Source organism: Salminus brasiliensis, chromosome 5 (assembly GCF_030463535.1).
Source record: "Salminus brasiliensis chromosome 5, fSalBra1.hap2, whole genome shotgun sequence".
Taxonomy (NCBI): Eukaryota; Metazoa; Chordata; class Actinopteri; order Characiformes; family Bryconidae; genus Salminus; species Salminus brasiliensis.
Window position 1 is genome coordinate 43,247,049 of NC_132882.1, and position 24,545 is coordinate 43,271,593.

Consider the following 24,545-nt stretch of genomic DNA (forward strand, 5'->3'; position numbering starts at 1 on the left):
TTCTGCAACACTGTTTTCCTTAATAATGAACAAAACTACGCCCCCTAGTGGAAACTAGCGGTTATTTCGAAGCTTTTAGCATAAAAAAGCTTTAAATAAATAGTGTATAATAACTGGGTTCAGTGGTTAGAGCACCGCGTTACTGATCACAAGGTTGTGGGTTCGAGACCCCAGTCTCCTGAGCAGCCACTGCAGGGGCCCCCAAGCAACTTCTCTGATTCAGGGGCCCTGCGTGGAATAATATAGTAAACCTTGCCTTCCTCAGTGTAACACAACCTCTCTCTCTCTCTCCCTCTCTTTCAGGTATGTCTGCCGCAGTCACTCCAGACAGGTAACTGGGTGTGTCGCTGTTGCCATGGCAACACGGATGCTGCCAATGTTGCCTCTCCTCCTTGCTGCCCTCCTGGCCTCCTTGGCGACAGCGCAGGACCACGAGTGGCATTTTGACTCGGGTAAGTAAAAAGATGGGGCAGTAGCGCTTGTGGTGGTTGGGTTCAGGTTTTAGGGACGGGTGTGACCAGGATTAGTGCTTATACGTGGCGGCCGGTGGTCCGGATCCGTCCAGTGAGCAAGGTTTCACCAGCTGCTTCTTGTTCCACCTTAAGTAGTGCCGAGGTTGTAGGCAGAATGACACGTTTTTAAGGTGGAACTTCTGACTGAGCCAAACTTCTATTAGTCAGTTCCAGCAAACACAAGGATCAGAGTCATGAAGTGTCTCCACAGTCTTTAAACAGTGACGTATCTAGAACTTCCAGTGACTGGTAGACCCCTGGGAGCAGTCCCACCCACTGGAAATCAACAACATGACCGTCTGATTCCACTGTCCCTTTCTAATTACGCTGTTGACAAAAGTATTGGGACTCCGGCTCATTGGCCGTTTCTTCTGAAATCAAGGATATTAAAAAGAGCTGATCCTGCTTTTGTTGGATAAACTTTCTCTACTGTCCAGGTAAGAAGAAGGCCTTTGGCTAGATTTTGGAGGAGTGTTGCTATGAGGATTTGATTGCATCCAGCAACAAGAGCATTAGTGAGGTCAGGATGCTGGAGGTTCACCACCTCACCGTCGCCAATGCCCCCAACTCAGTATCCCAAAATTATTGGAGCTCCACAGCTCAATGCTGGGGGGCTTTATATCCCTCTAGCCCACGCCTGGCATTACGCAGCATGGTACCAATAGGTTCATGGTTATCTGCTCCAGAGAGTCCTATTCTATTGGCAGTACACCTGTCTAACTGTCCCAGTGAAGTACTGTTCCAAACGTGCAGGGTTTAGGTGAGGGATGTGGGAACTCGGCTTCGGATTCTTCCACAGTTTTGTGGTTTTCCTGCTAAAAGAGAGAGAGAGAGAGAGAGAGAGCGAGCAAGAGAGTGAGAAGAGAGGAGCGCGAGAGGGAAGATGGGGAGGAGAGCGAGAGGGGGAGAGTCAGTAGGGTAAAATTAACAGAAAATGTGCACTGCAGACTTCATCTGAAGTGTGTGTGTGTGTGTGTGTGTGTGTGTGTGTGTGTGTGTGTGTGTGTGTGCATGCGCACGTACGTGCGTGTGCGTGTCTTGGAAGGGGCTGGTGGGATTTTTACTCGTCCTTGGGACGTCTGAAGAGAAGAATGAACAGAGAATAAACTGGATGAATTGACTGAACTGTTCGTTCTTTTACTGAAGGTCTGATTTGATCAGTCATAATAATCATCATCATAACCATAAAACTCACCATCACAATAATCATAATAATAACCATAATCACAATAACGCCAGCCATAATACTCACCATCACAATAATCATAATAATAACCATAATCACAATAACACCAGCCATAATACTCACCATCACAATAATCATAATAATAACCATAATCACAATAACGCCAGCCATAATACTCACCATCACAATAATCATAATAATAACCATAATCACAATAACGCCAGCCATAATACTCACCATCACAATAATCAGAAACATAATAATGATCATAATCACAGTCATAACAATCATAGTGTTCATAATCATCATGGTCATAACCACAATCATAACCGTAATAATCATAGTACTCATAACCATAACTATAATAAGCATAATATCAAGGACCATAATACACAATCGTAATAAGTACACATCACAATCCTCATAACCTTAACACTCAATTATTATAGTAATAATATCACCGTATAGTAATAAAATCACTGTAATAAGCATAATAATAATCAACAATAATAAACACTGTAATAATAGTAATACTAACAATAAAAAAAAAACATTTACTGTTTGTTATTATTATTATTATTATTATTATTACTGTGCTGAAGCAACTGTAAACCCATTTTCTGGTCTTTGTCCGTGGTTAAACTGACCGCCTGCCACAGATGCAGCAGCCAGAGATCGGCTTGATAATTGGTGGAGAGTTCCTTCAACCCCGCTGAAGAAAATGCTCCACGTTCCAGAGAGAGGGGTGCGAAGGGCGAGAGACAGTACAGTAGTGGGGTGAGAGGGAGAGAGAGAGAGTGTGAGAGAGGGTGTATTGGGGAGCAGTAGGGGATAGTAAATGTGTGTGTGTGTGTGTGTGTGAGTGTGTTTGGAGAGAGAGAGAATTTTATTGGCAGGAGAGTGATGATGTAATGACCCAGGCACCTGTCCATGTGTGTGTGTGTGTGTGTGTGTGTGTGTGGGGGGCTGGCAGGAGGGTTGGGTTTGTCTTCCAGCCTTAACATTCTTCTCCAGTGACTCATGGACAGCCACCGAGTCCCTTCCCTCACTGGGCATGCACTCACTCTCTCTCTCTCACACACACACACACACACACACACACACACACACACACACACACACTCACACAGAGCCACTAAGACCCTTCTGCTCCATGTACATTTTAACATGGTCGTTAGGCAGGTAGCAGTGGCAGGAGGGTGGGCAGCTGGCCTGGCATGGGTGGCGGGTGAGCCTGGAGCTCAGTATGGTGGGTGGGCAGCTGGTCTGCTGCAGGTGCAGGGGAGCCTAGCAGCCAGTCTTCCATCAGGTCAAACCGCAAAGGTCTGGAAGACCTCAGCTTGACCTCTGCCGGCCGTTCCTGCCTGCCTCCATTTCATGGTTTGTCCCAAAGGTAACTGGTGACGATAAGCGCCTATTACTTGTTAGCTACGTTAGCGGCGTAGAGGGGGCAAAGTGTCAATTTGATGTTTCGCCAATGAACAGCTTTAAGTCTTTGTCTCTCTCTCGCTTTCTCTCTCTCTCTCTCTCTCTCTCTCTCTCTCTCTCTCTCTCTCCTCTCTAAACACACAGCGAAGTGTCGCTATGCTTTGGGCATGGAGGATGGAACGATCCCAGATTCTGACATCACAGCATCCAGCGCCTGGTCAGACTCCACAGAGGCCAAACATGGCAGGTAAGAAAGAGTGTATGTGTGTGTGTGTGTGTGTGTGTGTGTGTGTGTGTGAGGCACTGTAATTTGCAGTGTGTGTATGTTGCGCACTCTGTAAATCACATGAAGAGGCTCTATTAGATTACAGGAGATGTCAGTAATGGAGTGTATCCTGATATAGCGCATTAGGTAATGACATTACTGCACTGTCTGTCCAGTCTAGACTCCATACAGACACAGGCCAAAACACACTCCTCCACACACACACGCACACTCCCCTACTCCCTCATTACGCTAAGAGCGGAGTGGGTGGTTGTGTGTGTCCTTGGCTGACATGCTGGTCATGTATCTGTGACTAAGATCGTATTTTCTACAGCAGTTGGTTCCAGCCAGGCAGTCTGATTGGTCGAAAGGGGGCCTATCCTATCACCACGTTTCCTCGCCGCACCCGTGTCGCTCTGCTGACCCCCACTTGCTGAGTTGCAATAATAACAGTAGCTTTGGAAAATGCTCAGATGCAGTTTTTCAGGCCTGTTTACCACCCTGTTACTTAGCATAGCCTAGCTTAGCCTAGCACATCTTAGGACTGCAACAAGTCCCGAGTCTTGCTGTCGTCTCTAGGTCATCTCTGTGTCTCCAGTCGGTACGGTGTGCGGTTAGCTTGTAGCCTCTGATAAGCCTTCACCCTTCTCCTCGCTCGTACCGGCGCCATCGGTACCAGCGCCTTCGCCACCAGCATGTCAGTCAGTGTCACTGCAGTGCTGAGAATGACCCATCAACCAAATACTACCTACCTGCTCTGTGGTGGTCAGTCCTGCGAGGTCCTGGCCATTGAGGAACAAGCAGGGTGACAGGAGGAGAAACAGATGGATGCAGTCTGGAGTTATGGAACTACACAGTGCTGCTGTACGGTCAGTGGAGCTGATATACTGGACAGTGAGTGTGCCAAGATGTGTGGTGTTTGGAGCTTTGGAGGTCAGCACAGTAACCGTCTGAAATTGCTGACCCACAGTGTTCAGTATAGGGTGGCGTTTTCTGTTATACTGAACATCTTGACCACATGGACTGCAAGTCTACACCACCATAATGAAGACCTGGACGCAGCTTGAGAGACGTTTATGGAAACCGTTTGGGTAACTGTTGACTTCTAGTGAATGTGAGCTGTGTTGGCCTTGTAGATTCATTGCCAAACATGTTTTGACTGATTGACTACATCTGGTGTCAAAGTGAAGACCTATACGTTTTCTGGAGAGCTGGAGCTCCAGCTGTGACTCATAACAATGGAGGAACCTTCTTAGGTGCTCTGTAAAATTCCTCCAAACACATTTTTAACCAGGTAAAGAACCATTAAAAGCATCCGAAGGGTTCGGTTAAGGTGTCAAGGCTCTTCAAAAGATCATTGGTTTTGCTAAAGAACCCTTGAAGAACCCTTGAAGAACCCTTGAAGAACCCTTCTAAAAATATGCTGATAGTAGGAAAGCTACATCTTACCTAAAAACCTTTCAGTCAGGTTTCAGTTAGATCTTAACAGTGTGGTAAGCAGTTAGCACTGAGGTAACACATTCTGTAGCAGCTCTGTAATAGTCACCCCACACTGTGTGTGTGTGTGAGATGACTGAGTGTGTGAGGTCCTTCTGGCAGTGTATGAAGTGCCTCATCTGGCAGATTTCCAGAAGTTCCTGTACTGTAGCTCAGCTCACTGCCATCAAGCTGAAGGGCTGCAGCAGAAAGTATTCACATAGTCTGAGTATCTAATGATATGGGCTGTTGGAGCACTAGAGCTGGGTAGCACAGTTCACTACTTTCATGGTATCGAAAGAATTTCTCGAATACTACAAGGTATGCCAAGTTTAGCACATCCCCACAGATTATACACAGATCAGTCAAAACATTATGACCAGGTGAAGTGACCAAAGCTTATGATCACGTAACAGTGCTGCATGTGATGGTCCGGGATGTCTGTTAGACCGTAATTCTCATAGTCGGTGTGTTGGATGTCATAGAAATGGTCAGGCCTGAAGACCTCATTGTTCAGTTGTTGGGTCCAGACGACTCATTCGGAACATCTCCAAAACGGCAGGAGGCTCCTAGTCAGCAGAGGTTGAGTACTTACTGGCAGTGGTTCAAGGAGGGGCAGACCACCAACCAGCTACAGGGTGTAGGGTGCCAAGGCCCATTGATGCAAGAGGAAGGCTATCCTGTCTGGGCCGAACCAACAGAAGTTCTACTGAAGCTCAAGAACAGAATTATTTATTGCTGCATATTACTGCGTATGGGGCTACATAACCAAAGGAAGGTCAGGCTGCCCAGGCTAACCCCTGTCCACTGTCAAAAGTGCCTACAATGGACACACAAGTGCCAGAACTGAATCTGGGAGTGCTGGAAGAAGGTGGCCTGGTACAGTACAGTACAGGTGCACCGTGTACCTGTGGGAGGTGCTGAAACAGCAAGTTTGCTTGCAGGACTCAAAGTATCTGCTGTAATGCTGTCTTGTATAGTAAGCTGGCATCACGCAGAGGACCAACAGAACGTTAGACAGGTGGTCATAATGTTTTGGCTCATCAGTGTACATTTGTTACGCAACTGATTTTTATAGGAATGATGGCGTTGTGCTTTCTCCCTCGCAGGTTGAGTACAGGCGAGGGTGATGGGGCGTGGTGTCCGGCAGGTTCGGTGTTCCCCAGCGGTTCGGAGTACCTACAGGTGGACCTGCACACACTGCACTTCCTGTCTCTGGTGGGCACGCAGGGTCGCCACGCCGACGGGCACGGGCGAGAGTTTGCACGGAGCTACAGGCTACGCTACTCTCGAGACGGCCGCCAGTGGATCACCTGGAAGGACCGCTGGGGTCAGGAGGTTAGTGTGTTGGCCCAGTTGTCGAGAGGTTGTGAGGTCCATACCTGGAGATGCCACAGCCAACCGTTGCCCGGGGGTCCCAGAGAGCATAACTGACCTCAGTCTCTCTGGGTATCTTGGGATGCTTTGGTTTGTTTGCTGCTGGTTCATTTACCCATAGACTACCAGTAAACATGCTGAAGGTACACCAGATGTCCAAATGTTTTTGGACACCCATTCTAATAATTGCGTTACTCGGCTACTATGTTGCACTCATTGCTGATATGAAAGCACATATGCACACACAGCTTGTCTAGTCCCTGTAGAAAAGAACTGCCAATAGAATAGACTCTCTGGAGCAGATGAATAAACGTGAACGTATTAGCACTATGCTGCCTAATGCCAGGCGTGGGCTAGAGGGGTATAAAGCCCCCCAGCATTGAGCTGTGGAGCAGTGGAAGAACTGTGCTCTCTGGAATGATGGATGGTGCTCCATCCAGTACTTCTGGGATAAGTTGGGGTGGTGATAATCATTCAACATCCTGAGCTCACTGATGCTCTTGTTGCTGAATGCAATCAAATCCCTACAGCAATTATCCCCCAAAATCTAGTGGAACGCCTTCTTCTCTGGGCAGTAGAGACAGTTACTCCAACAGAAGCAGCATAAGCTCTTTTTGAATTCCCTTGATTTTGGAAAAACAAAACAAAAAATGTGATGCTGTCCCAATACTTTTGTCAATATAGCATATCTAATGTTTGTGTGTGTGTGTGTGTGTGTGTGTGTGTTTGCGTGTGTGTTTCAGGTGATCTCTGGGAATGAAAACACATATGATGTGGTTCTGAAGGACCTGGGTCCCCCCATCATTGCCCGCATGGTCCGCTTCTACCCCTTGGCCGACCGCGTGATGAGTGTATGTCTGAGGGTCGAACTCTATGGCTGTCTGTGGAACGGTAAGCCTGTCAACAGCATACCTTCACCCTAAATAAACTTCAAAGGGTTTCTCCATGGTTCTTCTTCTACACCCTTGTAGCACCAACACAGGTTCCACTATTAATAAGAAGTCCTTTTTTCAGTACCGTTTGTGTGCATGTCTGTATGTTTTGAGTATTCTAGGGAATGTTTTTGTATGTGTGTTCTCAGATGGACTGAAGGCCTACACTGCACCCATGGGTCATGTGATGCACCTGTCCGGCTCCCCGATTTACCTCAACGACTCCATCTACGACGGCAGCATCGAAGCAGGGTAAGGTACACGTACGCATAAAATCAGCTGAGGCCGCCATGGGCACAATCTCACCCAAACTAGACAGCTGAAGACTGAAGAAACGTAGCCTGGGAATCATCTCCCAGGTGGTAGGGTCAGGATTTAGGGCCAACAGCTTGAATCCAGCGTGAAGCCTTGAATCGGCCGATGCCGATTATCTAAAAATGCCTAAAATCGGCCCGAATAATCGGTCGATCACTAATCAAGACCATGTCACAATGCAAAAGTCTCAATATCATCACATCAGAATATTATGAGCACCTACCTAATACTGGGGTTGACCACCCTTGGCTCCACAGTGGTCGTCCACAGTGGAGTCGCTGTCCTGCGTTTGCATCATCGACCTGTGGGGCACCGCTGTTACGTCATTGGGAGTCGTTCACTCCTCAAGTCCATTCTCGGTGCACCTTCACTATGGCGGTTTCTGAGATGCTACCACCCTTCACCCACTGTCAGTCATAGCAGAACATTAGGACCATCCCTGGTTTGATATGAACTCGGCCCGGGACGTCACAGGTGCCACATGACTGGGTTTACCTCCCGTATAAATAAGCGAGTTATCACTATTAGGTAGGTGGTCAGAAAAGTCTGATATGACTGTGTGTGTGTGTGTGTGTGTGTGTGTATGTGTGTCAGAGCTGGTGCTTGTTGTGTGTAAGCGCTCCCAGATGTGTTTTTAATGGGCCAGAGATGTTTGCATTAGCGGAGCTAAGGATATTTGACATCGACCAGATGTGACCGCTGCAGCTGTGTGTGTGTGTGTGTGTGTGTGTGTGTGTGTGTGTGTGTGTGTGTGTAACCTGCTGGATGATGTGTGTATGGGAACTGTCTGTACGTTCTCAATTCCCTCTGGTTAAACGCCTGTATGTAAAGATGTCTCAGCCCAGTCATGGGGCCCCTGATCTAATCCCAGTCATGTGAGAATCACTGAGGATCAGCTGAACCTGAGGACGGATCAGTGTTTCTGATGCCAGAGGGGAACGGGGACTCTGGCAAGCGGTGTCCATGCCGCAACGTCCCGCTAGCCTCATCTGAGCCAATGGTGGAAATACCCACTATCTCGACTGCTTGAATCCGCTCAGATGCGTCCTTCCCGCTCTCTGTGCAGGGTGCTGTTCGGAGGCCTGGGCCAGCTGTGTGACGGAGTGCTGGGCGGGGATGATTTTGTGGAGAGTAAGGAGCTGAGGGTGTGGCCCGGGTACGATTACGTGGGCTGGAGCCGCGAAGCGCTGGGCCAACCTACTGTCGACATCGAGTTCCACTTTGAGAAGACGCGCATCTTCCACACCATGCAGGTGAGCTCCCTGTCATCCCTGTGAGTGTGTGTGCCAGTTATTGTCATCGTTAGACAAAAACCTGCACTGGATGAGCAGGTGTCCACAAACTTTTGGCCAAAAAGCATAGCAGGACAGTCACTGTCTCAGACTCTGCATTCCCTGCATTCCTCCTGCTGTCTTGTCCTTGTCACATCACCCCCCCCCCCTCCCAGTCCTGTTTTCCCTTTGTGTTGTTTACTGTTGTTTACTGTTGTGGTCGGCGTGTGGTCGCCTTCCCTGGAGCTTCGAGGAATATTCCATGTGACCGCATGATACTGGCTGACCGCCCAAAAAAGCTGGAGACTCTGCTCTTTTTCCATAAAATGATTTATACAACCCCCCCCCCACCACCACCACCACGTCTGCCTATTCCCACCCACCAACCCCCCTGCCTGCTGCTTTTTCCATATGTATAACCCTACCCCCCCACCCCTTGTCCTGCTACAACTCCGTACTTAAACTCCAACAGCTTCAGCATACTTCTACACACCCCTGGGGAGCAGCAGATTTCACTTCTTCGACTTGGTGTGTGTGTGTGTGTGTGAGGTAATTATATAGGTATGTGATTACATCATTACATATAGGTACTTTATTATGTATGGATACTTTTCTTACATATGGAGTCCTTTATTGTATATAATTTCATTATAACATTATTGTATCATTATTACATCACTGTATTATTACATATAGGTCCTTTTTTACATATAAAGCTAAATTACATATAAATTACATATAAAGATATTATTACGTATAGGGACATTATTACATATAGGTACATTATTAGACATAGGTACAGTGTTACACATAGAGACATTATTACATATAAAGACATTACGTATAGGGACATTTTTAGACATAGGTACAGTTACAAGACATTACATTTAAAGACATTATTAGGTATAGGGACATTATTACATACAGGGACATTATTACATATAAAGACATTACATATAAAGACATTATTACATATAGGGACATTAATACATATAGGGACATTATTATAAATAGGTGCATTATTAATATTACATTGTTATATAGTTACACATATACATTTCAACACATACATTAATATCCAACAGTAGCAAACTAGTAACCATGTAGCAACAGTTCACAGCATAGTTCTTCTTCTTCTTATTATGATCAATAATAGAACAGACACAAGTATTTTTCTTCCATTAGTTTAATATGTGTGCGTGTGTGTGCGTGTGCGTGTGCGTGTGCGTGTGCGTGTGCGTGTGTGTGTGTGTGTGTGTCTGAGTGTCATCTTGATCAAATATGTTACTCTTTAACCTCCTGACGGGTCACGGTTGTTTCTGCCGTTTGTTTTCAAAAGATCTTCTGTGTGTGTGTGTGTGTGTGTGTGTGTGTGTGTGTGTGTGTGTGTGTGTGTGTGCCACTGTGTTTACTTAGATGTTGACCTTACACGTCAGGTTAATCACTAACCTGTCATTCTAATTTCCCCCCATACCGTCTCTTTTCCTCTCTCTCTCTCTCTCTCTCTCTGTCTCTCTCACCCTCTCTCTCTCTCTCTCTCTCTCTCTCTCTCTCTCTCTGTCTCTCTCACCCTCCCTCTCTCTCTCTCTCTCTCTCTCTCTCTCTCTCTCTCTGTCTCTCTCTCTCTCTCTGTCTCTCTCACCCTCTCTCTCTCTCTCTCTCTCTCTCTCTCTCTCTGTCTCTCTCACCCTCTCTCTCTCTCTCTCTCTCTCTCTCTCTCTCTCTCCCTCTCGCTCCCTCTGTTCTCTCGCCTGCCGTTGTTTCTCGTTGTTTACGTCCTCTTGTGCGTCCATTCCTTTTACCTTTGAAAGACGTTCCAGTGGCTGAAAATGAGCCGTGTGTGTGTGTTTCAGGTCCACAGTAATAACAGGCACACTCAGGGCGTGCGCGTGTTCTCGGAGGTGGAGTGTGAGTTTAAGGCCAGTCTGCTGAGCCGGTGGACGGAGCCGGCGCTGAAGCTGTCCGTTCCTCTGGAGGACCTGAAGGACCCCTCGTCCCGCTCCGTTGCTCTACCGCTGGGGGGCCACCCCGCACAGATCCTCCGCTGCCGCTTCGCCTTCGCAGACCGCTGGCTGCTCATCAGCGAGATCAGCTTTTACTCCGGTACAGAAAACACACACACTCACACACTCACACACACACACACACAAGTAAATCATGTGCACCCCTCACACACTCTCTCTGTGTCTCTTTTTCAGAGCCATATAAGGGTTCTTCATCGCTTCCCTCTGTAGCGGCCCCTCCTCCTCCTCCTCCCTCCTCAACTCCTCGCTCCCGTTTCCTAACCTCCTCCTCTCCACCTTCCTTCCTCTCTCCCAGCACCTCCAACTCCACCGGACAGAGCTCTGGTAAGTGTTATTCATTTGGAACACACACACACACACACACACACATTAGTGATAGGGCAGTGAGGGCACCTCAGCCATGGATGAGCTCTTCGACTAATCTTTAAGCTAAGATGATGCCAAGTTCTCTCATAGGGGCCTGTTCTGTTACTACTCTACCCAGCATGCATTGCACAAAGACATTATACAGCCAGTAGGATCCCCCCTGCAGTGACTGCTAGCCTGCGCTCTCAACCAAGCTAGCGTCTCCTTTCAAACTCCTGCTAGAGGAGAACGAGGCCTAAGAAACCGGAGGAACCGCTCTCCTGATGATGAACCTTCGAAACCCTCCAGCTGCACTGAGGGGTGGGTTTTGCAGGTGGGGTGTTTTGATTAGGGGGGGGGAGCTATCCAGATATGTTACCTCTTCCACATCCAGGTGTCCTTCACCAGCCCAGAGACCCCCTCCAGCTGAGCTGTGCTTCCAGGTGCATTATGGTGGTGGTGGCTGTGATGGTGATGGTGATGGTGGTGGTGATAGTGATAGTCACTCTCTCTCTCTCTCCCCCCACCCCCCATTTCCCTCTCTCTCTTATCCTCTTTCTCCCCTGCTCTCTACCCCGCCCTCTCTCTGTGTCTCTCTCTCTCTCTCTCTCTCTCTCTCTCTCTCTTTCTCTCTCTCTCTCTCTCTCTCTCTCTCTCTCTCTCTCTCTCTCTCTCTTTCTTTCTCTCTCTCTCTCTGTCTCTCTCTCTTTCTCTCTCTCTCTCTCTGCGTGTGTGTGTGTGTGTATGCAGCTCTGCTCATAAACTCTGCTTTAATTCTAATAACATTCTCCTCATGCTTTTCTGAACGGACCCCCATAACCCCCCCCCCATGTTTGCTCAGGCCACTCTGTCCTTCATTTCACTCTAATTTACTGATCAAAGCCAAACGTCTGCTGCACCACAGAGCTCCCCTCACACTCCCACACGTCAGGAACCGTCAGACCATCAGACCAGTGGCACTACACTACAGACACTACAGGCTTTTGATGAAGAATTTGATGGGATTTGTCGAGGTTTAGTGAGGTCACCAACCTACACAATTCCTGGGGGGCTGTGGACCCCTTTAGTCCATGCCTGGCATTGGGCATTGCTGCAGTCACAGGATTAACTAACCGCCCAACCCCACCACACCCCCCCCCCCCTTTTTTTTTTCTTCTTCTTCAGGTGATGATTTTGCCGCCATCACCCCAAAGGCGGGACCTGTTGCTAAGGACGACAGCAGCAACACCGCCATCCTGATCGGTTGCCTGGTGGGCATAATCCTGCTGCTGTTGGCCGTCATAGTGGTCATTCTGTGGAGGCAGTACTGGAAGAAGCTACTAAACAAGGTGAAGCTCATGATACTCTACACACACACACACACACACACACACACACACTGTCCTTAGTCTGTAGATCCTCTCAGCTTTGTCATTTTGACTGTGTGTGTGTGTGTGTGTGTGCAGGCCCAGGGCAGTCTCTCCAGCGATGAGCTTCGGGTTCACCTCTCGGTTCCCTCAGACAATGTGGTGATCAATAACACCAACACACACACGTACTCCAGCCGCTACCAGCGCATACACACGTTCCCCGACGACAGAGACCGAGACGCCGAGTACCAGGAGCCCAGCACCGTGCTGCGGCCACGGGAGCAGTGCGACAGCACGGGTAAGACACACACACACACACACACCCACACACATATATATATATATATATATACACACACACACATACTATAAAAATTCTTTATATATACACACACACACACACACACACACACACACACACACACACACACACATACTGATCAGCCATAACATTACCACCACCTCCCTGTATCGACACTCACTGTCCATTACATCGGCTCCACTGGCCCCTGGTGGGTCATTCTCAGCACTGTGGTGACACTGACGGACATGGTGGTGGTGGACAGACGGACAGTGTGTTGGTAGTTTGTGTTACATACGCTGGTGGTACAGCTGAGTGGATCAGACACCTCAGAGGGTCTCCATCTACAAGCTGGACCAGCTAGGTAGACGTGTCTGATAGAGAGTGGACAGTGAGTGGACAGACACAGTGTTTAACCACTCCAGCGTCCCTGCAGTGCTGAGAATGACCCACAACACCACCCAAATAATACTACCTGCTCTGTGGTGGTCGGCTCTGTGGGGTCCTGACCATTGAAGAACTAGCAGGGTGACACATGAAGCCTGCAACGACTTTCTGGCATTTGGAGACCCCTAGTGGCCAGTCTGTGTAAACAACCTCAGCTTCTCAATACAAATACTGCACAAGTAGAGCTTGTGTATGCCCAAAAACTAGCTGCTGATTGCACACGTCCACGACACGGTCGTTCACGACTGCTTATGACTTCAGGTCGCTTATTAAAATCCAGACTGCGACTCCTGGAAAACTCCTAGAGTTCTGTGCACAGGGCCGAGTAACACCACACCTCACCCTCTCCCTGCAAGATGGGAGATTCTCTTACCGTAGTCTTGGGTCAGCCGAACCCGCTCTCACCGTGTGCAGTGCAGTGTGCAGGAGGCCGAGCCACAGACAGGCTAAGCAGCGCTGCCAAAGCAGCATACGAGAAAGCACTTAAGGACACTCCACTGCCCAGACACAAAGACACACTGTCTACAGAGAGAGAGAGAGAGGGGGGTACAGCCTCAATCTCACAACAGTGCGATTTCAGAGATCGGAATGGGAAAAGCTGCTTGTCTGGGCAGTCAGTGTTGATTTTTGATTTTTTTCTAGCATAAATATTAATATTTATATAATTTTTGTAATAATTAAAACAGAAAGTCGTGGTTTTGTGTCAATCATCATGAGGACATCACCAAAGCTCCCCTCATGGGAGTCCAGCATCATCTACAGTTCTCATCATAGGAAATCAGAGCATCGGACACACCCACCCTGCTCTGGCTGGGCTCGTATGAATGGAGCAGCTCTTTTACACCAACACACACACACACACACACACACACACACACACACACACACCTCATGTGCTCTCACTCCCCCGGAGTTAACCAATGAGCGTAATCCTGTGTTCACTCATCGCCCTGCTGATGGTTTATTGATTAACTGCCTGCTGTATGATAACCCTGCCTGCTCTGGTCTGCATCTCATCTGTAACTGTGATGTACCCCCCCAACAACACCCCCCCAACAACACCCCCCCCTAACCATTGCCCTGTTTGTGTTTGTGTTTCTTTTGTGTGTGTGTGTGTGTGTGTGTTGTGATGTGTGGCTTTGTTTTTGTGTTGCACTGCATTCTGTCCTGTGCTGTGTGTTACTCTGTCGTACTGTGTTCTGTGAATGTGTGTGTGTGTGTGTGTGTGTGTGTGACCAGCCTTGCTGTTAAACAACCCAGCCTATCATCTTCTCCTGTCTGACCTGAGGCATGGCCCCAACAGGCTGTCAAACAGCTCCAGAGAGCCAGAAAAGCCCCAAAATCTGCCCCAGGGTAAGAGCCGGGGGCATTTCTTTGCTCCAGACGGTAACTGAACTACAGAGTCCCAGAGAGAGCGAGTGAGAGAGAGAGAGAGAGAGAGAGACAGAGTGAGAGAGAGAGAGAGAGAGAGAGAGACCCCGTACTTCCTTCCACCTTCACTCAGTGGCCACTTTATTGGAAACACCTCCAATAAAGTGTCCAGTGAGTAGAAGTAAACAGTAGGTGTTTCCAATAAAGTGGCCAGGGAGTGGGTTTCTAATAAAGTGGCCAGTGAGTGGAAGTACACAGTAGGTGTTTCCAATAAAGTGGCCAGGGAGTGGGTTTCTAATAAAGTGGCCAGTGAGTAGAAGTACACAGTAGGTGTTTCCAATAAAGTGGCCAGGGAGTGGGTTTCTAATAAAGTGGCCAGTGAGTGGAAGTACACAGTAGGTGTTTCCAATAAAGTGGCCAGGGAGTGGGTTTCTAATAAAGTGGCCAGTGAGTAGAAGTACACAGTAGGTGTTTCCAATAAAGTGGCCAGGGAGTGGGTTTCTAATAAAGTGGCCAGTGAGTAGACGTACACACTAGGTGTTTCCAATAAAGTGGCCAGGGAGTGGGTTTTCTTATAAAGTGGCCAGTGAGTAGAAGTACACAGTAGGTGTTTCCAATAAAGTGGCCATTGTGTGGACGTACAAGGTAGAGTACAGTAGAGTGGCCAGGGAGTGGCTAGTGGCCAGTGGTTAACGGACAGTGCACAGCCAGGCCGTCACCTCCGTCTGCACGTACGGTATCTAATCACGCCAGTGTTTCGGTGCATGACTGTGACCCGTACTGTGACTGTCCGATATTAACTAACGGTCAGTTTGTAGTGGAACCTGCTCAGGTCAGATCCTTCAGTTCTGTTACTTCTCTTCTCAGCATGCGCTCTAGATCTGGACGATAAAGCCCTGCCCGTGCAGGAAGGACCGCCCCCGTACCCTGGAGCCCCGCCGCCTCTCCTCTCAGGAGCTCATTATGCAGAAGCCTCGGGGGGCGGGGCCAGCGTGCCTCATTATGCTGAAGCCGACATCATCAGCCTGCAGGGCGTGAGCGGTAACAACACCTACGCGGTCCCCGCCCTCTCGGCCACGCCCACAGACTGCCCGCCTCTGCCGGAGTTGCCGCGGGAACGGCTCATCTTCAAGGAGAAACTCGGAGAGGGCCAGTTCGGAGAGGTGGCTCGCTTTCCATTCTACACACACACACACACACTCACTCACTCACTCACTCACTCACACACACACACTCCTCAGCTAAGGCATTAATAGTGTACTATGTGCCGTGAGATTGATACACAGTCCAAATCCAGTGTTTGATAGCAACATTAGCCTAGCAACTGTAAACGTCCCTCATCCTCACTCTTATGCCCTCATGCGTCTTCTCTAAGGTTCACCTGTGTGAGATCGAAAACCCTCAGGACCTGCCCAACCTGGAGTTTCCCTTTAACGTGAGGAAAGGCCGCCCCCTGCTGGTGGCCGTGAAGATACTGCGGCCTGATGCTTCTAAAAATGCCAGGTTAGCAGTCTCCCATTTGCAGCCCTCCTGTTTTCTCCTGTTTGACTGCGTTTAGCCACCAGAGCATCAGTGAGGCCAGGTGCAGACGCTAGGCCATACGTCCCGGACCACAGTCGCCACTCCAGCTCATCCTGAAGTGCTTTTAATGCGGTACCTGGAAATGACTTTCAGGTCCAATAATCTCTCCAGTTCATGTCTAAAGCATTATTGGTCAGATCAGTACTGCATTATAGACCAAGACTAGGCTTAACCCCTGTCTGAGGCCATGCATGGGCTGCTGGATATACATATTTACTGCATTTACTGCATGAGGAGGAGAGTGAGAGACATACAGTACTGTTGTTATTATTATTATTTTTATTATTATTCTCATGACTGTCCCCTGTCCCCTTGTCCCCTCTCTCGCAGGAATGACTTCCTAAAGGAAGTCAAAATTTTGTCCCGTCTGAAGGATCCCAACATAATCCGTCTGCTCGGGGTGTGTGTGAGCAGTGACCCGCTGTGTATGGTGACCGAATACATGGAGAGCGGAGACCTCAACCAGTATCTCTCCCAAAGAGTACTGCTGGACAAGACCGGACCACTGCACAACACGCCAACCATCAGGTACACACACGCACACATACACACACACACAGACACCTATGCATGTATTAGAGGATCTTCAGAGGATGTGAACCTATCTCCGAATATTATGACCACCCACCTAATAGTAGGAACACCCACCCTTGGCTCGGATGACCCTAGCGAGACTGGTCTGTACCACTCATCAGAGTAGCCGCTGGCATTAATGGCCTGTGGGGCTCCACTGTTGGCCACTGGGAGACCCTCAACGGACGAGAAGTCCATTCTTCGTACAGCTTCACTACGGCGGCTCTAGAACTGTGTGCGCGTGTGTGTGTGTGTGTGTGTGTGTGTGCGTGCGTGTGTGTGCGTGCGTGTGTGTGCGTGCGTGTGTGTGTGTGTATATGCATACGATGTGGAAATGTTGAGCGGTTGTGTGTTCTGTTCCTCAGCTACCCTGCTCTGATCTCCATGGCGAGTCAGATAGCCTCTGGAATGAAGTTCCTGGCGTCTCTGAACTTCGTCCACCGGGACCTGGCCACGCGGAACTGCCTGGTGGGGGGCGAGCGGGGGGACGGCGACGACGACGACAGGACGGGCGAGAGGCACATTAAAATCGCAGACTTCGGCATGAGCAGGAACCTCTACGCCGGAGATTACTACCGCATCCAGGGCAGAGCTGTGCTGCCCATTCGCTGGATGGCCTGGGAGTGTATCCTCATGGTGAGAAGTGTGTGTGTGTGTGTGTGTGTGTGTGTGTGTGTGTGTATTTGCCCTTTGATATTCCAGGGCTGTTTTAATACTGATTTTATTCCATTCTTTATTCACACCGTGTGTGTGTGTGTGTGTGTGTGTGTGTGTGTGTGTGTGTGTGTGTGTGTGTGCAGGGGAAGTTCACCACGGCCAGTGACGTGTGGGCGTTCGGGGTGACTCTCTGGGAGATGCTGAGTGTGTGTCAGGAGCAGCCCTACAGTCACATGACTGATGAGCAAGTCATCGATAATGCAGGAGAGTTCTTCAGAGACCACGGAAGACAGGTACACACACACACACACACACACACACACACACACACACACACTTACAAATTACACAATTACAAATGACAGCAATAATCATGCATTGGCAACCGCAGACACAATTCCCAAATCAGAGCTTCCCTATTGACAAGGTAGGGAATTTTGTATCCCACCAATTAGCATTTAGCACCAATTAGCATTTAGCTCTCCCTGTATGACCCCTCAAAAACTGTATGAAGGTGTGTGGGGCAGGAGTGTGTGATGATTTAGGCCTGCACTTAGCACCATGCTTATTGGGGTGGCTATAGGCTTACATTACTTATTATTAATAATAATAATTATTATTATTATTATTATTATAGCTCTCTCTCTCTTTCTCTCTCTCTCTGTTTTAGGTGTATCTGGCTCGGCCGGCCGTGTGCCCGCAGGGTCTGTACGAGCTGATGCTGAGCTGCTGGAACAGAGACTGTAAACTCCGCCCCTCTTTCACACACATTCACTCCTTCCTCACTGAGGACGCCATGAACATGGTGTAGAGCACGTCGGAAAGGGCTGGGGCGAGAGAGAGAGAGAGAGAGAGTGAGGTGAAAAATGAGCGAACGAATGAATGAATGAATGAATGAATGAATGAATGAATGAACGAACGAACGAACGAAGCGACTCGTACCAATCCATCCCTCCTTCAAACAGAAGAGAGGCCTGTGAGTGTGTGTGAGGCCGAGCGTCTGTGTGAGTGAGTGAGTGTGTATGTGTGTGTAGATCGCACAAGCTGGTGGAGGTGTAGCTGGTGTAGAAGTAGGCGGAGCTAAGCACTCTTATGTACTTTAGCGTACGTTGTGATTGGCGGGTCGAGGCTGCGAGTCGCTGCTGGTTCAGCGCTCCAGCTGGCCCTGCTTTAGAGCTAAAACCCCAAGCTAGTCCTAACCCTAAATCCCCGCAGCCTGAACGCTAAGGCCTTTACACACCTACATCTCACCTGGGTCCCATCTAGGCCCTATGTACCATTGTACAACCCAGATGTGGCCCCTGTTTAACCTCTCCTGGTCCCATCACTGACCCTGGTAGGCCATCCATATGTGGGGCCAATATGGAACCTATGGACAAAACGTTCTGGTTCCCAGTTGGGCTACCTATACGGGCCCCACATGGGCATTCTATCTGGGGAGCATCTATCAAGACCATGGAAGTGTGTGAAACTACCTCCACCATGTTTGGAGGCTGTACTTCAGCCTGGCTAGCTTTCACTGTGAGCTGTGTAACAGTGTGTGGCACTACCTCCACCATGTTTGGAGGCTGTACTTCTGCCTGGCTAGCCCTCACTGTGAGCTGCTCTATTACAGTGCTTTTATTCCAGGTCATTTTGAAGCATTTCTATTGGTCAGTTCATCTTCAAATTTGGACACAAGGTAAAGAACAACCGCCAGATTCACGTTATGTCAAAAAAAGTGTCAATATTAGCGCGGTGTGCGGCGTGTAAAGGCCTTTAGCCCTCAGTTTAACCCCTCAGTTATATACAACCCTTACCTTCTGATCTTAACCATTCTAATCACCTTCAGCCGTACTGCTACTGCTGGTGGAGGGTCTTCTTCAGCTGAACAGCATCAAACTCTAGACTGTGAATCAAATCTCTCAGATCAGCAGATATAATAACCGTTGTGATCTCAGCAAATTACTCTTCCTTGGGACGATAGCGCAATAGTAATAATAGGACCGAGGTAACGGATGATTACCTGAATGACTACTCACAAAGTAAGAAGCTTTCTTCTTCTTCTTCTTCTTCTTTAAGAATTCTGTCTGATCTCGGGCGCGAGGGTTAATTCAAGCTATCTGTAAAATCACTCCGCGAGCAGTGAACTTACTCGAGACTGGTTTGAGGGCTTTTCTCTTTTTTTAATAGGTATTATTTTCGAGGTGTTACTAAACGTACAGACATGGAGCATCATAACCATTTTGACACATTTCCCAAATTTCCACTCGGATTTGTGAGGATGATGATGATGATGATGATGATGATGAGGTTTCAGGTTTTTATAGGCACTATTTTCCCATACGTTGCGGTTCGCCCCCATGGCCTTCGTATTCCACGCCCTTCGAAGGACGCAGCCCCTGACTTGGGACGTAGCTCATGAGCCAGGTTGAAGAGAGTGTGGGACTCCTCCTTTAACGGGCAGTGTTGGTAACCCTTCAAGACCAGGTTCAAGGATGACCGCTGCAGTATCGGACGCTCCGCCACCACTCCACTCGTACTGCGCCGCTGTCGGTCAGTGCAGGTGCAGTACAAGAATGTGCAAGAATTTATCCCGCCTCCCACCAGTGCTGGTGAATGTCTGAGCAGTGAGAGAGAGAGAGTGTGTGTGTGTGTGTGTGTAATTTCCCGATCCACCAGTTAATTCGCTACTGGATTAGCCTGAACTGGTCTGAACTGGGCTTTAACTGGATCTGAGATTAATTCGATGGACAAAGAGCACGATACTGGACTGTGACCTGTTCTCTTGTCCAGGTCGGGGAGCGAGAAGACTGTAGGTATTGTATTTGGGTATGTTTTGCACCCTGGCTTCCCTGGTTTCTGATTGGACAGGATTGGAAAGAAGAGGGAGTAAGCAGAGCTACGTGTAAATATGTAAATCGGTCATTAAAGGGCCCATATCCAGCAGTTTTCCCGTATTGTCCAGCATCGTCCACTGCCCTGTTCAAAGAGCAGCCCAATTGGCCGTGAGCTTAATAGGTGACCTAATTAGAGGTGTGTTATTAGTGAAGGTGTGGCATTATTACATACATTGCATACATCATCAAACCCCTCCCCTTTTTAATGAATTCTTTTTAATTATAATTTGATGTTCATGATATGGGCCCTTTAAGTTAATTCATACTGGTTACACAGTGATTTTCAGCCCCACCACAGGCCCGTAAACGCATAGCTGCACTTTAATGTCAACCCTGATTATTGGAATGCGTAACTGCAGACGCGGCGGTATGAATCGCTACTCGTTAGAGTTCAGAAGCTTTATTTTCTTATCATGTCCAGCGTGAATGAGAACTGAGTCTTGAGCCTGGAGGATTATTGACCAGCTGATTTAAGGGGTTTTAAAGGGGACGTTTTTCAAGATTTCTGCATCTATTAATTGCTAGATACCGTAGGTACTGGCTGTAGGCGTCTTTACAGTGGTGGTGAAGGGAAACCAGGCGTCGCTATGAGAACAACACAGATACAGACACTTTATTTACTGGCCAAACCCACTGGTGAAGCTTCCACCACCATGTTTTACATGAGTTTTATGTGTGATGATGATGAAGATGAAGGCAAAAAGTGGAAAATCAGGATGTAATCAGTTTGCTTTTGGGACTACTTTGCCGTACAGTACCGGTTATGCACCCCTCCGCCAGGACGATTGGTTAATGTGAGTCTTATGATGCTTTTTGGGTGGGTGGGTGGGTATGGGGTGTTTTCAGCAAGTGGACTTATGACATCACTTACACACCCAAAACTCCTCCCACTCAGTCTTATATAAACCCTCAGGCTCACTCCATCATCGTCATCATCACATCGAATAACTTTGCACCCTCAGCCTCCCCGTCTCCTCCATTCTTCGCTGGGCGGGGCTTCAGCTTCGTGCACTTACCTAGAAGCCGCAGCTTCCGAACTCCAGCCCTCCGAGTTCGGCAGTCTTCAAGAGCGTGGGAGGTGCTAGCAGGACCACAGTTACACAGCGTCTCCGGCCTCCAGCTGTGTACTCATCACCTTAGAAGGGAAACTGTACAGGCGTCTGGGTTCATTCACCACCACTGTGAAGGGGTCTGACTCTTTAGGTTTCTCGGAAGCATCTTAACCAGATATTTATAAAGAAACGTTGAAAATTCCCTTTTAATATGTAATAATCTGAACTCTGAACAGTCTGTAAGTGGTTGTGTATGTGAGTGAGTGAGTGAGTGAGTGGGTGGATGGGTGGGAGCGGAGGACTAGCCTACATACTGTAATATAGCGCGGGACAGAATGTGATAAATGTGGTAAATGGTTATGTTGCGACGTCGAATGACCTTTTAACCCCCTTTTTTTGATACACTGTAGTCCTGAAACTAAAACTTGTATTTTTATAAATCTGATTTCGGGCATGACTGTCTGTGGATCTGCCTTCTGTTCATATTTTCTTTGATGTAAAAGGAAAGGAAAAAAAAACACGTGTAAATAATCAATGGGACATAATTTTCTTCACTAATATTTGGTGTCTGTGTTGTTAATGGTTGGGTCTGTCTCTGTCGGAGCTTTGCTGCCTGTGTCGGTGCCTGTCGTCTATTTTTGTAGTTGTTTTAATAAAAATTAACCGTTTCAGACAAGAAACACAGAGAGGTGTGTTTATTTTTAAGCAGTGTTAATCATATTCAGCAGGCAGATTTGTGTGCTAGTAAAAGTCTAGTCACTAATCTCATCTAATTAAATACACGCCCAAAAACATCTCAAATTCATTCAAGTTAGAGATGGAAAATGTATTGATCGGCTATGTATCGTATCGGTCAATTCTCAGCCAAAAAAATATATAGTTTGGCCGATATTTCTGTAATTAGCCGATCCCGAGAGCTGGTCAGCTAATATTTTTGTGAGGTAAGGATTACAGACAGTGCTCAGGACATACAGAAGCCCTGCACGAGGAATATGTTAACAAGTCTGGGAAGATCCCCACCCTCCCATTGTCGGGGGCCGTACATGTGATTTGTAAATAATATTGTTATTGCTTTTTACTTCTATTATTTATATTGTGTGTATATATATATATATATATATTGGTAATTTATCTACGTTTTTGCATCTGAGTGTCTTGCTATCCCTTTTCTGCTGTGACACTGAGAATCTCCTCACTGTGGGACTAATAAAGGATTATATTATATTATTATATATACCTCTTTGGAGGGGAGTGGTAACGAGTGGGTTTGGTCTATGGGTCTACAATTAAGGAGGAAAACTGGGTTTGCCAAAAATAAATAAATCAAAATAAAAATGATACATCGCTAGACTTTTTGTAAATAATAATAATAATAATAAAAAGTCAAGACAACCACAAACCATCTCGAAACTTGAGTCAGTTTGCGCTTCCTAGTGCGGCCTGTCCGGTGTGTGTCTATTCAAACTGCACGTCTACCTTTGTCCACTAGATGCTGCTGTTTGTAAATAAGTTGTAAATAATGCTGTAAATAAGGCGATACTCACTAACCTGCTACTGTGAAGAGCAATGAACAATTTATTAAACAATGCTCTGGTTTGTGGAAGTGTAAAATCCATGAACTTGAGGATGTACAGAAACTAAAGGCACAGTTTTCTTTGGGAGCAGAATTTCAAAAGGATTCAAACAGTACACAGCATACAGACTGATATCATGGGGAGGGGGGTGGTCTGTAACGATGCCCACCCACCTACCTACCTACTTACCCAACTTCACAAACATCAGTGAACCTTTGCTGAGGAAATGTTAAAAAAAAAAAAAAAAAAAAAGACCTGCCTGACCAACAACCCAGGCCGTGGTTGGTCAGATGCTCACGGTTTCTCAAAGGCACCTTGGGCTGCGTTCACACAGCAGGTAAAAGAGGCCCAAATCTCTTTCTGTTTAATCTACACTAGAAGGCTCATATCCCAACAACCGGTCCGAAGAAAATGCCTGAATGTCTGATAAAATGTCCCGAATGTGGCCACAAGAGGGCGCTGCTGCTGCTGTCGTGTCAAAGGAAAATAAAAAACAGTAACAGCGAAGGACGCAAACTAATGATGTGGGCGTGGCCGAATAACGTACCCTTTTTGACAGCGAGCAGGAGCGTAGTCTCGCCGATTCTCGCCCCAGCCAGCTGTCTGACACTGGAACTCCTTGATAGCACCCGTGATGCTGGTCGAGATGAAACCGAAACTTGGCGTGAAGCAGTTTAGGAGCGGGAGCTGTTCAGACTGATGCCAGATATAGGTCACATTACAGCCTAAAGCCTAAAAATATATATAATTGGATTTGGGCCACTTTAACTGCTGTGTGGACGCAGAGAAGAGAGAGAGAGAGAGAGAGTGAGAGAGTTCAATAGGATGCTCGCTCTACCCTTTTAGGCTCGTTTTTTGGTATCTATGTGATATATGATGCTTTTCGGCAAGGGTAATTGCAGATCGGGCCTAATTTCACTGCTAACAGACATCACTACAGCACAGGACAGATCATGCATAGTTCACACTCTTATTTATTTATTTAGGCTCACCTTAAGAAGCTCATCTAAAAACTCCATGCCGAGCGTCGGTGGGCACACAGTGAGCGCCTGGCCTACGTCTAACACACTTTCCCTGCTCTGTGGTCAACACCAAACCACTCCCTTTCTCTAGTCTTCTGCTTCCCTTCTCTGCAGAACAAAGAGATACACAGTTTCAGTCACACACTTCCTGCCACCCCCACCACCACCACCATCATCATCATTTCTAACGGGTGGAAACCACAAACAAGTGCTCTGCTCTGATTGAACTGCACTGCAGCACTTTTCTCAGATATTGGCCACATACAGCTTCTCCAACACTGCTGTCATACCAAAACTACCAGCTGCCCTTTAACAGAGCAAATGGACCAATCAGAAGCGCTCCCAGATTACTTATTAATTCTGCTACATTTCGTGTACGTTACGTTACACTCCTAAATCTGTACTACACAGAAGATTACTGTGTAAAAGCGCCGGAGCTGCTGGTGGAACCAAACAAGTCCATACGGTGTCTGGAGTTCACACCCAAGTTATGGACTGTAGGCTGGGATTTCTGCCACTGCTGGTAGACCTGTATGACCGTAAGCTTCAATACAGCTACTTCCTTCACACTATAGTCTTTGGTGCACCTCAATGCAATCAGTCCTTCT

General features: G+C 47.6%; 1 protein-coding gene across 3 annotated transcripts in view; it reads left to right on the forward strand.

Moving 5' to 3' along the window:
- Window positions 1-22,021, forward strand: part of ddr1 (discoidin domain receptor tyrosine kinase 1) — a 171,403-nt gene extending 149,382 nt beyond the window's left edge. The window contains exons 4-20 of one of the 3 annotated variants that reach the window (XM_072680525.1): window positions 307-452; window positions 3,271-3,373; window positions 5,977-6,205; window positions 6,988-7,135; window positions 7,326-7,428; window positions 8,558-8,744; window positions 10,616-10,865; window positions 10,961-11,110; window positions 12,296-12,459; window positions 12,577-12,778; window positions 14,468-14,581; window positions 15,467-15,762; window positions 15,975-16,102; window positions 16,511-16,708; window positions 17,119-17,389; window positions 17,554-17,703; window positions 18,081-22,021. In XM_072680525.1, the coding sequence (XP_072536626.1) occupies window positions 307-452; window positions 3,271-3,373; window positions 5,977-6,205; window positions 6,988-7,135; window positions 7,326-7,428; window positions 8,558-8,744; window positions 10,616-10,865; window positions 10,961-11,110; window positions 12,296-12,459; window positions 12,577-12,778; window positions 14,468-14,581; window positions 15,467-15,762; window positions 15,975-16,102; window positions 16,511-16,708; window positions 17,119-17,389; window positions 17,554-17,703; window positions 18,081-18,221 (2,980 nt within the window). In that variant the 3' untranslated portion in view covers window positions 18,222-22,021. Of the gene's footprint in view, window positions 1-303; window positions 453-3,270; window positions 3,374-5,976; window positions 6,206-6,987; window positions 7,136-7,325; window positions 7,429-8,557; window positions 8,745-10,615; window positions 10,866-10,960; window positions 11,111-12,295; window positions 12,460-12,576; window positions 12,779-14,467; window positions 14,582-15,466; window positions 15,763-15,974; window positions 16,103-16,510; window positions 16,709-17,118; window positions 17,390-17,553; window positions 17,704-18,080 lie in introns of all 3 variants that reach the window. The other 2 variants (XM_072680527.1, XM_072680526.1) reach the window with 2 other exon arrangements.
- The last annotated feature ends 2,524 nt before the right edge of the window (window positions 22,022-24,545 follow it).